At 35.2% G+C, this 14,431-nt stretch overlaps 2 protein-coding genes across 2 annotated transcripts in view; both read left to right on the forward strand.

Annotated features, from left to right (window-relative positions):
* Nucleotides 1–2,242: 2,242 nt before the first annotated feature.
* On the forward strand, nucleotides 2,243–6,505 carry LOC111810572 (protein KINESIN LIGHT CHAIN-RELATED 1-like). Its single transcript, XM_023697293.1, has 3 exons — nucleotides 2,243–3,113; nucleotides 4,151–5,059; nucleotides 6,032–6,505. The coding sequence occupies exons 1-3, from the start codon at nucleotides 2,485–2,487 to the stop codon at nucleotides 6,264–6,266; spliced, it is 1,773 nt and encodes a 590-aa protein (XP_023553061.1). The 5' UTR covers nucleotides 2,243–2,484; the 3' UTR covers nucleotides 6,267–6,505.
* Nucleotides 6,506–13,040: 6,535 nt separating this feature from the next.
* LOC111809712 (bidirectional sugar transporter SWEET7-like) overlaps nucleotides 13,041–14,431 on the forward strand; it is a 3,579-nt gene continuing 2,188 nt past the window's right edge. The window contains 4 exon segments of the mRNA XM_023696104.1: nucleotides 13,041–13,087; nucleotides 13,089–13,133; nucleotides 13,206–13,584; nucleotides 13,808–13,927. Of these exon segments, the coding sequence (XP_023551872.1) occupies nucleotides 13,056–13,087; nucleotides 13,089–13,133; nucleotides 13,206–13,584; nucleotides 13,808–13,927 (576 nt within the window). The 5' untranslated portion in view covers nucleotides 13,041–13,055.

Genomic DNA, 14,431 nt, shown 5'->3' on the forward strand with positions numbered 1-14,431 from the left:
ATATATATATATATATATATATATATATATATATATATTATAGTTTGTTCGACCAATTTGGCCAAGTTGGATTGAATTACGTTAAATTTTTAAAAAATTTAAAAAATTACCGTTTGATTACTTTTAAAATTATTATGAAAATTAATAATTTAGATATTAATATATGTGACTCAGGAATGTTTGATGTTTGAGTTTTATAATATTTTAATTACTAATGTGATATATATTATGGATGACTATTTTTTTAATAATTTAAAAAACGAGTAATCCGACCATCAAAACAACCTAATTCGAGAACGAACCGTTGTACTAGGTTAGATTGTGAATGTTTTTTTTTTCTCTTGCAAAAGTATATATTTATAAAATAATTTAGCCATTTAAAAAGATTTTAAAAGGCGAAGTAAATTAAAAAGAAAATCTTAAAGTAAATTCTTGTAATAATGTGGTAAACAAGCATATTTGGATTTAGTTTGTCATAAATATTGAGAAAGTGGTTGACCAGGAGAACAGGTACAGCTACCACTTACAGAATCATTACACGAAGCTTTAATGGAGGTTATCATCATGACACTTAGCTTAATTCTCTTAATTAGCCTCCATTATCTTCCTCTAATTACCTTCTTCTATAAAACCCTTTTGTTTTCTTCCAACCCTAGCCGCTCCCACCTTCACTTATACTTGTATTTTCACCTTCAATCCCACCTTTGATCCTTCAACAATGGCTTCCATGGCTGCCTTCAACACCTTCTTTTTCATCTTCCTCCTCTTTACTTACCCTAATTCAGGTACTTTTAATTAGGGTTTAGGGTTTATACCTGTTTGTCAGTGTTCAAAATGGAAATTAGGGTTTCATAATTGTACATTTTTGGCTGAGATTTTTGTTGGTTTTCTTCCTTTTGTAGGGGTTGCTGATGCTCTGATCTTGAAGGAGGGTTTGAAGCTACCAAACCCTTCTGGGCAGGTGAGAAACCCTAAGCTCCAAGTTCAAAATTTTCTTCGTAGGTTGAGATTTGAAAATTATCGACTTCTAAGATGATAATTGTTCTATTTTTTTAAATATTTGAAAATATTAAAGTTAGTGTGAGATCAAACATCAGTTGGAGATGAGAATGAAACATTTATTCTACCAAACCCTTGTGGGCAGGTGAGAAACCCTAAGCTCGAAGTTCAAAATTTTCTTCGTAGGGTGAGAATTGAAAATTATCGACTTTTGAGATGATAATTGTTTTATTTTTTAAAATATTTGAAAATATTAAAGTTAGTGTGAGATCCCACCGCTCAGTTGGAGAGGAGAATGAAACATTTCTGGTAAGGGTGTGAAAACCTCTCTCTAACAGACACGTTTTAAAATGTCTTAACCTTGAGCTCAAGATTTAATATATGCAATCAAACTACGAGGAGGAAATGACACTCGAACTCAAAACTAGTGGGTTCTCCTCGAAATACGTTGAGGCTTAGCTGGTAATTGCATTGTTTCGGTGCAGGCCGATCTTTTCCACTGGATGAAATTGGAATGAAAGTTTATTATCTCAACACTTCTTTTATTTGAGCAAACATAGAAGGTTCAAGATATAGGGTTTTGGCACAATGATCTGAATAATTTGTCGCATCTCTTCGATATGGATATAGTAACGATTATAGCGTTCTCTTCTAGTACCTATGGGTATGTCGGGATCCAATTGGTCAGGTAATTAACTTGTTTGTTGGAGTATTTGGATATATTTTCTTTTTTTCATATTGGTCCAGTATGATATTTTCTTTGGTGATTTTCCAAAAAACTACTATCATTCAAACCTAAGTCAAGATTGAGTTCAGCAACATATGAGAGTAGAGATCAAACCTCCGACGTTTTAATTCAAGATACACATCATGATCCGTTGAACTATATTTAAGTTGACTTAATAATCTAATTCTACTTAAGTCTAAAATATTAAAAAGTAATGCAAAGAACCAAACATCAAAAAAGAAAAGAGTGCAAAGGCTCTCATAACTTAACTAAGACAACTTAACTAAGACAAGACAAGTATATAGATAAACTTTTAATTAATTTCACATCAGTTTTCTAATCAAAATATTGGAAATATAATCATTTTTTCCAATGTAATTAATCTTTTAATGTTGCTTATTTAAATAAATTATAATTTGTGAAAATATCAATAGGAATAAGAGAAAAATGAATTATTGAACCTCTAAAAAAAGATAAAATATATGAAATTACTATTTCACCCTCTCAGCTTAAGTTTGCTGCGGTCTCGTACTGGAGCAGACCGACGGCTTAGACTTGACCACGATGACAGCCATTGACATCTGATCTACTGCAGCTTCAGCTTCAAACCCCCACTGAAAATTTGATCTTCTCAAGGTGGGCCGTTCCATTCCGTTGATTCATCGTACTAATCCACATTTTCCCAGATCAAAGATTAACCCTCTTCAAATCCATATCTAAATCCCCTGTTTTTCCTGTTTTTATTTGTTTCCGCCTCCATGCCGGGTCTCGTCTCCGTCAAAACCCTGCCGGACACTCCGCCGCTACGGATCTCCGTCCCCGACACGCCGCCGGTGTCGAATCATCGAACCCCATCTCCTCTAACGAACAAACAGCCCTCTCCATCTTCTTCCCGATCTACCAACGGGAAGAAGAAGCTTCAACCGGAGAGTCCGACGGCGGCTCAATCTCCGCCGGATTCTTCTCTGGACAACCCCGATCTTGGGCCTTTTCTTCTGAAGCTCGCTCGCGACACCATTGCCTCTGGTGACGGCCCGAATAAAGCCCTAGATTACGCGATCCGTGCATCGAAGTCGTTCGAGCGGTGCGCTGTGGATGGGGAGCCGAGCCTTGACCTGGCCATGAGCCTCCATGTTCTGGCTGCCATTTATTGTAGCTTGGGCCGGTTCGAGGAGGCGGTGCCGGTTCTTGAACAGGCGATTCAGGTTCCTGACATTGGAAGAGGGACGGATCATGCCCTTGCTGCTTTTTCCGGACATATGCAACTGGGTGATACGTATTCGATGGTGGGTCAGATCGAGCGCTCGATTGGATGCTATGAAGAGGGCTTGAAGATTCAGATCGAAGCCTTGGGTGAGACGGATCCCAGAGTTGGGGAGACTTGCAGGTTTGATTTCTACTGTTTTTGTATTACATGCATATTAGTCTTCCACAAATGTGGGAATTTGTGTTGGATTTTGTGGGTTGAATTTAAGTTTTGTGACTGAGCTTGATCGACATATGTTGGGACTTGATGGTTTATGAGTCAACTTTTTGCATTTTTGTTTCCTTGGAATTCTGTGTGAAGTGGATCCCACGTCGTTGGTCTCGTCGGAGAGAGAGGGGAACGAAACATTCCTTATAACGGTATGGAAAACCTCTTCCTAGCATACGCATTTCAAAATTGTGAGACTGACGAAGTAGACAATATTTTCTAGCGGTAGACTTGGACGGTTACAAATGATATTAGAGACCGACACCAGGCTGTGTCCCAACAAGGACGTTGGGCCCTTAGGGGTGGATTGTGAGATCCCACATTGGTGGGAGAGGGAACAAAGCATTCCTTATAAGGGTGTAGGAAACCTCTCCCTGGTAGATGCATTTTAAAACCGTGAGCTGACGGTATTACGTAACGGGTCAAAGCGGACAATATTGCTAGCGGTGAACTTAGACTATTACAAATGGTATCAGAGCCAGACACCGATCGGTATGCCAGCGAGGACGCTGGGCTCTTAGGGGTGGACTGTGAGATTTCACATTGGTTGGAACAGGGAACAAAACATTCCTTACAAGGGTGTAGCAAATCTCTCTCTAGTAGATGCGTTTTAAAACCGTGAGCTGACGACGATATGTAATGAGTGAAAGTGGAAAATATCTACTGGCGGTGGACTTTGACTGTTACAAATAGTATCAGAGCAAGACACTAGGCAGTGTGCCAGTGAGGACGCTGGAGATGGGAACGAAGTATTTCTTATATGGGTGTGGAAAACCTCTTCTTAGCAGACGCGTTTTAAAACCGTGAGCTGACGGCGACATGTAATTGGCCAAAACAGACAATATCGTGGATTTGGACCGATATACTAGTGTTTCTATTTTTCTTTGATGAAATGAAATGGTTAGTTTATTGTCTGTTATTCATTTGGGATCGCATCATGTTATATGCAGGTATTTATCTGAGGCGCACGTTCAAGCAATGCAATTTGATAGAGCAGAAGAATTATGCAAGAAAACTCTTGAGATTCATCATGCACATAGTGAGCCTGCATCACTTGAAGAAGCAGCTGACCGTCGACTGATGGCGCTCATTTGTGAGGCGAAAGGCGATTACGAACAGGCGCTAGAGCATCTCGTCCTGGCCAGTATGGCGATGGTAGCAAACGGGCAAGACAGCGAGGTTGCTGCCATTGATGTGAGCATTGGAAACATTTACATGTCTCTAGCTCGCTTTGATGAGGCAGTTTTCTCATACCAAAAGGCTCTTACTGTGTTCAAAGCATCCAAGGGTGATAACCATCCTTTGGTCGCCTCGGTCTTCATACGCCTCGCTGACTTGTATCATCGGACTGGAAAGCTCCGGGAGTCGAGATCTTATTGCGAAAATGCAATGAGGATATACTCAAAGCCTGTGCCTGGAACTTCACCAGAAGAAATTGCTGGTGGGTTGACCGGAGTTTCAGCGATTTACGAGTCTGTTGGTGAGGCTGAGGAGGCGTTGAAGCTGTTGCAGAAGGCTATGAAGATGTTGGAGGATAAACCGGGACAGCAAAGCACAATTGCTGGGATAGAAGCACGGATGGGAGTCATGTTTTACATGGTTGGAAGGTACGAAGATTCGAGGATTGCGTTCGAGAGTGCGATATCGAAACTTAGAGCCACCGGTGAGAGGAAATCTGCGTTCTTTGGCGTCGTGTTGAATCAAATGGGATTGGCCTGTGTGCAGTTGTTCAAGATAGATGAAGCTGTTGAGCTGTTTGAAGAAGCAAGAGGCATTTTGGAGCAGGAGTGTGGCAATTGTCATCAAGATACCATTGGAGTTTATAGCAACCTTGCTGCAACCTATGATGCTATGGGAAGGTAGTTCACTTTATTTAAGCTGTTTCCTTATCACTACCAATCATATTATACATATTTCGTTGCATTTGCATAGCTTGTTCGGGAGCTCGACCCCCTTACTCTCATGGATTTCTGTAATAGCCCAAGCCCACCGCCAGTAGATATTGTCCTCTTTGGACTTTCCCTTTCGGGCTTCCATTCAAGGTTTTTAAAACGTGTTTGCTAGAGAGAGGTTTCCATGCCCCTATCTAAGAATGTTTCGTTCTCCTCCCCAACTAATTTTGGATCTCACAATCCACTCCCTTTCCGGCACACCACGTAGTGTCCTTGCCGGCACCGCCTAGTGTCTACCCCCCTTCGAGACTCAGCCTCCTTACTGGCACATCGCCCAGTGTCTGGTTCTGGTACCATTTATAACTGCCAAAGCCCACTACTGCCAGCACACTGCCTAGTGTCTACCCCCCTTCAGGACTCAGCCTCCTTACTGCCACACCGCTCGGTGTTTGACTTTAGTATCATTTGTAACCGCCTAAGCCCACCGTTATGTGATATTGTTCTCTTTAGGTTTTCCCTTTCGGGTTTCCCCTTAAGGTTTTTAAAACGCGTCTGTTAGAGAGAGGTTTTCACACCCTTATAAAGAATGTTTCGTTCTCCTCCCCAGCCAATGTGAGATCTCACAATCCACCCCCCTTTGAAACCCAGCATCCTTGCTAGCACATGGTCTATTGTCCACTCCCCCTTCGAGGCTCAGCCTCTTGGCCGGCAAACGACTCGATTTCTAGCTCTAATACCATTTGTAACAACTAAAGCCCACCGCTAACAGATCAGTCTTATTTGGGCGGAGAAGTTTTCACACCTTTATAAAGAATGTTTCGTTCTCCTCTCCAACCAATGTGGGATCTCACAACTTCATAGTTACTTAAACGCAAAGATGGGTAATGTAGCTTAGCTAATGAATGCTTTGTCTAATGGTTTCTTCCAAAACTATTGCAGAGTCGACGATGCTATTGAAATATTGGAATCTATTCTTAAGTTGAGAGAAGAGAAGCTCGGAATCGCGAATCCCGATTTTGAGGATGAAAAGAGGAGATTGGCTGAGCTACTGAAGGAAGCAGGCCGAACCCGAAACCGGAAAGCAAAGTCTCTGGAAAACCTCATTGACCCGAACTCGAGGAAGACGAAGAAGGAGGCAACAAAGAAGTGGTCGAGCTTGGGATTTAGAATCTGAATGGAAAAGTCTCCTTCGAGATCGAGCTGCTTTAGGGATCCAACGTTCCCATTCTGTAACATATAAGATCATGTATAGAGTTGATTCAATTTGTTGTCTTTATGAACTGAACTCATTTATTGTTTTTCCTCTCTTTGTGCTGTTCATTGTTTGATTGAATCAATATCTGTGTAAGGCTGTTGATTGAGAAAGAAAACATTGATCTTGATTGAATAAGATTTTGGAGGAATGTTTTCTCATTTTCGTCGTCTTAATTCTTAGTTTGGAATTGAAACGTGTAGGTTTTTTATATATTTAATACGAACAACACTCCAAGCCCATCGCTAGTAGATATTATACTTTTTCGACTTTCTTTTTTGGGTTTCCCTTCAAGGTTTTTAAAACGTGTATGTTAGGAAGAGGTTTCCACACCCTTATAAAGAATGTGTTCTCCTCTTCAACTGATATGGGATTTGACAATCCATCCCCTTTCGGGGCCAGCAAGACACTTGTTCCTTTCTCCCATCGATGTGGGACCTCCTAATTCACCCCTTTAGGGTCATGCGTCCTTGTTGACACACCGCCTCGTGTCCCACCCCTTTTCGAGGCTCAGTCTCCTCGCTTGGGCCATGCGTCCTTGCTGACACACTGCCTCGTGTCCTGCTCTTTCAAGGCTCAACCTCCACGTTGACACAGTGTCCGGTGTCTAGCTATCACCGGCAGATATTATCCTCTTTACGCTTTACCTTTCGGTCTTCCTCTCAAGTTTTTAAAACACGTCTGCTAGGGAGAAGTTTCCACACCNTGTTAGGAAGAGGTTTCCACACCCTTATAAAGAATGTGTTCTCCTCTTCAACTGATATGGGATTTGACAATCCATCCCCTTTCGGGGCCAGCAAGACACTTGTTCCTTTCTCCCATCGATGTGGGACCTCCTAATTCACCCCTTTAGGGTCATGCGTCCTTGTTGACACACCGCCTCGTGTCCCACCCCTTTTCGAGGCTCAGTCTCCTCGCTTGGGCCATGCGTCCTTGCTGACACACTGCCTCGTGTCCTGCTCTTTCAAGGCTCAACCTCCACGTTGACACAGTGTCCGGTGTCTAGCTATCACCGGCAGATATTATCCTCTTTACGCTTTACCTTTCGGTCTTCCTCTCAAGTTTTTAAAACACGTCTGCTAGGGAGAAGTTTCCACACCCTTATAAAAATGCTTCATTCTCCTCCTCAACCGATGTGGGATCTCACATCCGAGTTAGTTCAAGTTAACCCAATCTAATTTTTAAGAAAACCATTAAACCAACAAAATCCATAAACTTCTCAATTGTTTAAACACAAGCTACCCTAACCTAAACAAGTTCATAACCCAACCCAATCGTACGAGTTGAGTTTTAAGTTGGGTCTGATTCATTATTAAACACTAAACCGAAACCATATACTATAAGTTATTATCGGTTGAGGTTCTCTCAGTCCGAGCACAAAGAAAAGCAAAGTAGTACGTAGTACGAGGAGATGTGTTTAAATAATTAAGGGGAAAAAAAGGGTAATTTTCTTAAGAATTTGAAGAGAATTAAAGCTGAAAAAGAGACAAAATCTGTTTGTAATATTTAAAGGGCTCCAGAAAGAGAGGGAAAGCCTAACAAAAATCTACAAACCTAAAGATTTTATTCATTTAGATGAGAATTTAGCATTTACACGTGCTTTCATGCTCACAAAAAACAAAATGCTTTCTGGATTGTAAAATTCTCCCCCATCATATATTACCAAACATTTATTTGTTCATATTCCAAACCCGACAAAAATGTTTATTTTATCAAATTATATTTATATATTTTAAAGAAATTGTATTAACGATTTATATAGAAAGAATAATTAAACATGAACAAAATATACTAAAATGATTCGTGTTGATATATGGAGACTTGATATGGATCGTTATATTTAATTTATATATCTAGTAAAGTCTAGAGATATAAATTTTTTCTTATTAAAATAATGAATTTTCTCCTCGATAAAATTTATTACATAAAAATTTGAAAAATTTTATTTCCAAAATAGTTGAAGTTGTAAATTAACAACCTTTGTTAGTTGACTTGCTATTTTCTCGAGGTTTCTAATTAAGTATAAATGTTTACTCATAATTTTCTAATAAAAAATTTCAATTTTATTAAAGAAATATTTAAATTCTTAAAATAAAAAAAAAATTAAAACTATTNAGTTGACTTGCTATTTTCTCGAGGTTTCTAATTAAGTATAAATATTTTATGTTGGATATATATATATATATATTGGACTTATAAATGTTTACTCATAATTTTCTAATAAAAAATTTCAATTTTATTAAAGAAATATTTAAATTCTTAAAATAAAAAAAAAATTAAAACTATTTTTTTTTTAGTTTTCTTGATATATATTTTTTAAAATATCGATAAAAAAAATGAACAATGAAGTAAAAATATTGGTGAAAATAGGATTTATAAACTTAATTTTAAAATTTGAATTTAAAAAATCAAATAATTATTCAACGGACTTTAGAAAATTCAACAAGAAAATATTTGAAAAACATTAATGCATGACAAAAAAAAACCTAGATCTAAATTAGGGTTAGGTATTCACTATTAAGAAAAGTAATTTTTGTAACGTTTTTTTTTTTTTTTAATTATTATTTTTTAAATTCCTCCAACCCATTCTAGAAGATTAATCACAGAATCAACTACGAAAATACTTTAAAATAAATAAATAAAAAGTAAAATCTTAAAAATATTCTTAAATTATATATATATTTAATTTTTTTTTTTTTTTGCTTTTTCATTACGGTTCATGCATGCAATAACGTTATAATAAAAAAATAATAACGGAGGTTTCAATCGTTGTAGTGGAAGGCTGATTAAATTCCAATATTAGCTTAACTCATTAATTAATTANTTTCATTACGGTTCATGCATGCAATAACGTTATAATAAAAAAAATAATAACGGAGGTTTCAATCGTTGTGGTGGAAGGCTGATTAAATTCCAATATTAGCTTAACTCATTAATTAATTACCTTCATTTTACACTTAATCGAAATTAGCATATTAGTTATCAAATTAATATTATAATCCATATGCTAATTTCATGAGAAATAATTTAAACATTTTTTAGAAAAAAAAATTAAGGAATAATTTATTTTTACCATATTTTTGAAATTTTAATAATTTCTCTAAATATTTATGGGAAATTTGATTTGTTTGTACTTTATTGGTTCCAAAAATATTTTGGTCTAACCAAAATAAATTTAATATTTCATTTTTTTTGTTAATTTTTTTTAAATAGCCTATATTAATNTATTTATGGGAAATTTGATTTGTTTGTACTTTATTGGTTCCAATAATATTTTGGTCTAACAAAAATAAATTTAATATTTCATTTTTTTTGTTAAATTTTTTTTTTTAAATAGCCTATATTAACTTTCNTTTTTTAAATAGCCTATATTAATTTTCCTTGTATATTTTAGAAATATATACACGTGCAAGAAAATAATCATTATTATCTTAACTAATTTTGATAAAAATAAAATTGTTCAAAATAGAATTTAAACCTTTTATTTTAATTTTGGAGATTAATCTAATTTTTTAGTTTGAGTATAAATTAAAATATTTCTTTAGAAAATAAGAAAAAGAAATTAAACATAATTTTCNTTGGAGATTAATCTAATTTTTTAGTTTGAGTATAAATTAAAATGTTTCTTTAGAAAATAAGAAAAAGAAATTAAACATAATTTTCAAAACTAAAAATAATAATAATAATAATAATAATAAGCGAGAGTTTTGATTTAAAATTGAAAAGCAGGAGAATAATTGGAGGGTTTAAAAAATAATAATAATAATAATAATAATAATAATAATGTGTGTATATATAAAATGCACTTTTTGTTGCATGAAGAGTGTAGATTAAATATTGGGAATATAATTCATCACTAAGAAAACAAAATAAAAAAGAAAAAAAAAAGAATATAAATAGAGANAATATAAATAGAGAAAAAAAGCATATATTCATAATAATGGAGGGAAAAGATTGACGAACCTTTCAATTCCACTAAATCATGATTTGGATTCCTCTCTTACTATGGAATTATGCTTTAGAATATTAAACTTTAATGTAACACATGTATTTGTTTCTTTCTCACACACCCCCAAATAATAATAATATTATTAAATATTTATTATTTTTCGCTCCGTAATAAAATAGATTAATACCCGTCTAATNACACACCCCCAAATAATAATAATATTATTAAATATTTATTATTAATAATACAGATTAATGCCCGTCTAATAATCATTTACTTTCATATATTCTTATTATCCTACCCCATGTCGTAATTTTATTCAATTCGAACATTTATATGAATGGTTTAGGTTTTGTTTCGTAACGAGGTTTATTTGATATTTATGTTGGGTTTCTTTCTAATTGTTTTTATTTTTTGAAAAAAATATTTAAAATTTTAATCAAATTTAATTTAATTTAATTTTNTTCATATATTCTTATTAAATTCCAACATTTATATGAATGGTTTAGGTTTTGTTTCGTAACGAGAGGTTTATTTGATATTTATGTCGGGTTTCTTTTAATTTTTTTTATTTTTGGGGGTTATAAATAATGGATAATGATATTGGGTTGAATTAAATGGGATAAATAAAATGGATGCATCTTGACATTTTGACGTTGATTTGATATAAAGCAGTGATTCTTTTGATCATAACATAATTTGTATTAATTAAAAGGAAGAAAGCTTTTTGAAATAAGAGATTATGGGTTCCAAAATAATGGAAATAGACTAATGCCAATTTGGCATTATTTTAATTCTTTTTTTTTTTTTTTAATTTAACAAAAAATACTTGAAATTGTGCTTTAAAAAAAAAAAAAAAAAGGTTCTCTTTCAAAAAAGAAAAAGAAAAAATTCAAACTTTTTAAGACTGGTTTCAAAATATTTTTGTTTTTAATTTATTTAAAAGCATATATAGAAAATGAAGTTTTTAAATTAAATGAGTTTTTTTTTTTTTTGAATAAACCGAATTCTTATAAATATCAATTGAAAATAAACATGTTATCAGCCATAGAAACGTAACTTAACTGTAATTGATAGGTACTCTTTTTTATCGAGATTAAAAATTTAAATCTTTGATTTTTATCGTACTAAATTGAAAGTCTTTTACATTAACAATAAGATAATCATACAAGGTAACCAATTTAAGCAATAACTGGTCTTCTCTTAATAAGATGAATCTCGTCTTTTTTTAAAATTTAATACTATGTGAGATTCCATGTCGATTGGAGAGTGGAACGAAACATTTCTTATAAAAGTGTGAAAAACCTCTTCTTAATAGACACATTTTAAAACCGTAAGGCTAACGACGATATGTAATAGACTAAAATGAACAATATCTAGTAGCGGTAGACTTGGGCTGTTACAAATAGTATCATAGTCAAACACGGAACGATATGTCAATGAGGAGGCTAGCCTACATCCAAGGGGATGGATTGTGAGATACCACATTAATTGGAGAGGGATGCGTTTTAAAATCGTGAACTAACGACGATACATATCAGATCAAAACAAACAATGAACTATTTATAAGTGTACAAAATGTTGATAAGGAATTGATACCTTAGATTGTTTGATTGAACTTGTCTATGATGTTTTAAAGAGGTGTTTGAATATTGAATTGTAATTTGAACAGTTGAAATTCCAAAAAAGGATTTGGATATGTTGGAATTAATTTTAGTGGGGAAAATAGGACGACATTGATGGGATTATCAAATTCTCTCCTTTCTCTCTCCATCTTACCTCTTAGGCATCCAATTAGGTAACAAAAAGCTACATCTATTTAACACTTACTTCCTTGTCATTCAACTATTTCCGAATTTTTCATTCACTTTTTTGGGTTTGACACTACTTTCATATCTCCACCCTCGACTTTCGTCCATTTTGATCTCGAACGAGATAAAAACGAAAAACGAATGAACCAAAATGACATTTTAACCGTACCCAGAAATCGAAATGAACAAAAATTGAAAGTACATGTGAGATCTCACATCGAGTTTGAGAGAGAAACGAAGCATTTCTTATAAGGTAAGAGTGTGGAAAACCCCTTCCTAATAGACGGTTACAAATGGTATCAGAGCCAGACATGGGCAGTGTGTCACGCTAGCCCCAGGAGGGGTAGATTGAGATCCCATATCGGTTGGAGAGAGGAACAAAACATTCCTTATAAGGTAAGAGGGTAGAAAACCCCTTCCTAATAGACTGTTACAAATGGTATCAGAGCCAGACATAGTGCGGTGTGTCAGTGAGGATGCTGGCCCCCAAGAGGGGTAGATTGTGAAATCTCACATGGGTTGGAGAGAGGAACAAAGCATTTCTTATAAGGTAAAAGTGTAGAAAACCCCTTCCTAATAGACGGTTACAAATGGTATCAGAGTCAGACATGGGGCGGTGTGTTAGTGAGGATGCTGGCCCCAGGAGAGGTAGATTGTGAGATCCCCCATCGTTAAAGAGAGAAAGGAAGCGTTCCTTATAGGTTAAGGTGTGGAAAACTTTCCTCTAACCAACGTGTTTTAAAACCGTGAGACGAATGACTATAGATCAAAATGATCTAGAACTCATAGGTTGATATAAAGGTGGGTGTGGTAGGGCCCATGAAATGTCCATGCAATGAACATAAGAGTTTATAAAAAGGTGAAGCTTGAAGCAGCTAGCATGTAGTAGAGTCAAACCCATCTCTCTCTCTCTCTTTAAAGGTCTCTTCTTCTTTCACTCTCTCCTTAACAATGGCTTCTTTGGAGCTTGCTCGAATTTTTGTTTTGTGCAGGAAACATCATAGCACTGTTCTTGTTCTTGTCTCCAGTGTAAGGATTACCCTTTTCCCACAAAACCCTAATTCTCTACATCATTGTGTTTATAATTGATTTCATTTTCAGGCCGACTTTCGTCACGATATGGAAGAAGAGATCGGTCGAGCAGTTCTCGCCGATCCCGTACCTCGCGACCCTTGTGAACTGCCTAGTTTGGGTGCTCTACGGCCTTCCACTGGTGCATCCAGGAAGCCTTCTAGTCATCACCATTAACGGAGCTGGAATCCTAATCGAGTTGACTTATATAATCCTCTTCTTCGTCTTCTCCAACCGGAAGATGCGGGTCAAAGTCATGGTCGTGTTGCTCGTCGAGCTCGTCTTCATCACGCTCCTCACCCTTCTCGTTATGCTCATCTTTCATACTCATACCAAACGATCCATGGTGGTTGGAACGATCTGCATTCTCTTTAACATCGGCATGTATGCTTCTCCATTGGCAGTCATGGTAGGTTCCCAATTCGAATTTCTAACCTTTTGATTGATTATATAATACTTTAATTGACAAAAACCCGTCTTATAAGAAGACTCGAAACATACTAAAAGTTTAACTCATTATAAATATCCGAGAACTTTTTGTACATGAGCATAACTGGACGCCAAATTCTCATACCCTATTTGTTGTACTTCATAGGATCATTTTAATAGTGAATTTTTTTCGTGTGTTGCAGAAATTGGTGATTAAAACAAAGAGCGTGGAGTATATGCCTCTATCCCTCTCCGTTGCTTCTTTTGCCAATGGTGTGGCTTGGACTATTTATGCTTGCCTCCCGTTTGACCCTTATATTTTGGTAATTACTCGTTTTTCTAACTCAATATCTAACCCTAATCTCGAGTTAATTTGAGTTGGTTTAAGTTAGTATTCATCCAGTTTACTTGAACTGATTAAGATATATACTTTTAAGTGAAGAGGTCAAAAGTTCGAATCTCTAATCTCACGTATTATAGAATTTATTAGCTAACATTGATGAGTGGATTTTTGTCTTTAAAAAAAGTATTCTTTCAATAAATATTTGATTTTTCTTTTTTTATTTTCATTTTATTCTCTCCCACACAAATAGAGGCGACATAAAAAGAAAAAGGTTTGAAATTCTTTTAACTTAAAATATGAAATTTTGAGGGAAAAGGAAGGAATCATTATCCTAATATTTCTTTTGAGTTAATTAAAAAATAAATAAAAACACCAATGAAGGTGTTCTATATGCATGTAATCTTAGTTCTTACAATTATATCCATTGCAAATTTATTATGCTTTTTTAAATATTTATTTTCTATAAATGTGTGAGGTCAAGGTT

The sequence above is a fragment of the Cucurbita pepo genome, chromosome LG14, assembly GCF_002806865.2.
Source record: "Cucurbita pepo subsp. pepo cultivar mu-cu-16 chromosome LG14, ASM280686v2, whole genome shotgun sequence".
Taxonomy (NCBI): domain Eukaryota; kingdom Viridiplantae; phylum Streptophyta; class Magnoliopsida; order Cucurbitales; family Cucurbitaceae; genus Cucurbita; species Cucurbita pepo.

Excerpts from the sequence above, each read along its gene's own strand:
- LOC111810572 (XM_023697293.1), top strand. The coding sequence starts at position 2,485 with ATGCCGGGTCTCGTCTCCGTCAAAACCCTGCCGGACACTCCGCCGCTA. Across the intron at positions 3,114-4,150 it reads AGAGTTGGGGAGACTTGCAG|GTATTTATCTGAGGCGCACG; the intron begins GTTTGATTTCTA and ends TGTTATATGCAG. Across the intron at positions 5,060-6,031 it reads ACCTATGATGCTATGGGAAG|AGTCGACGATGCTATTGAAA; the intron begins GTAGTTCACTTT and ends AAACTATTGCAG.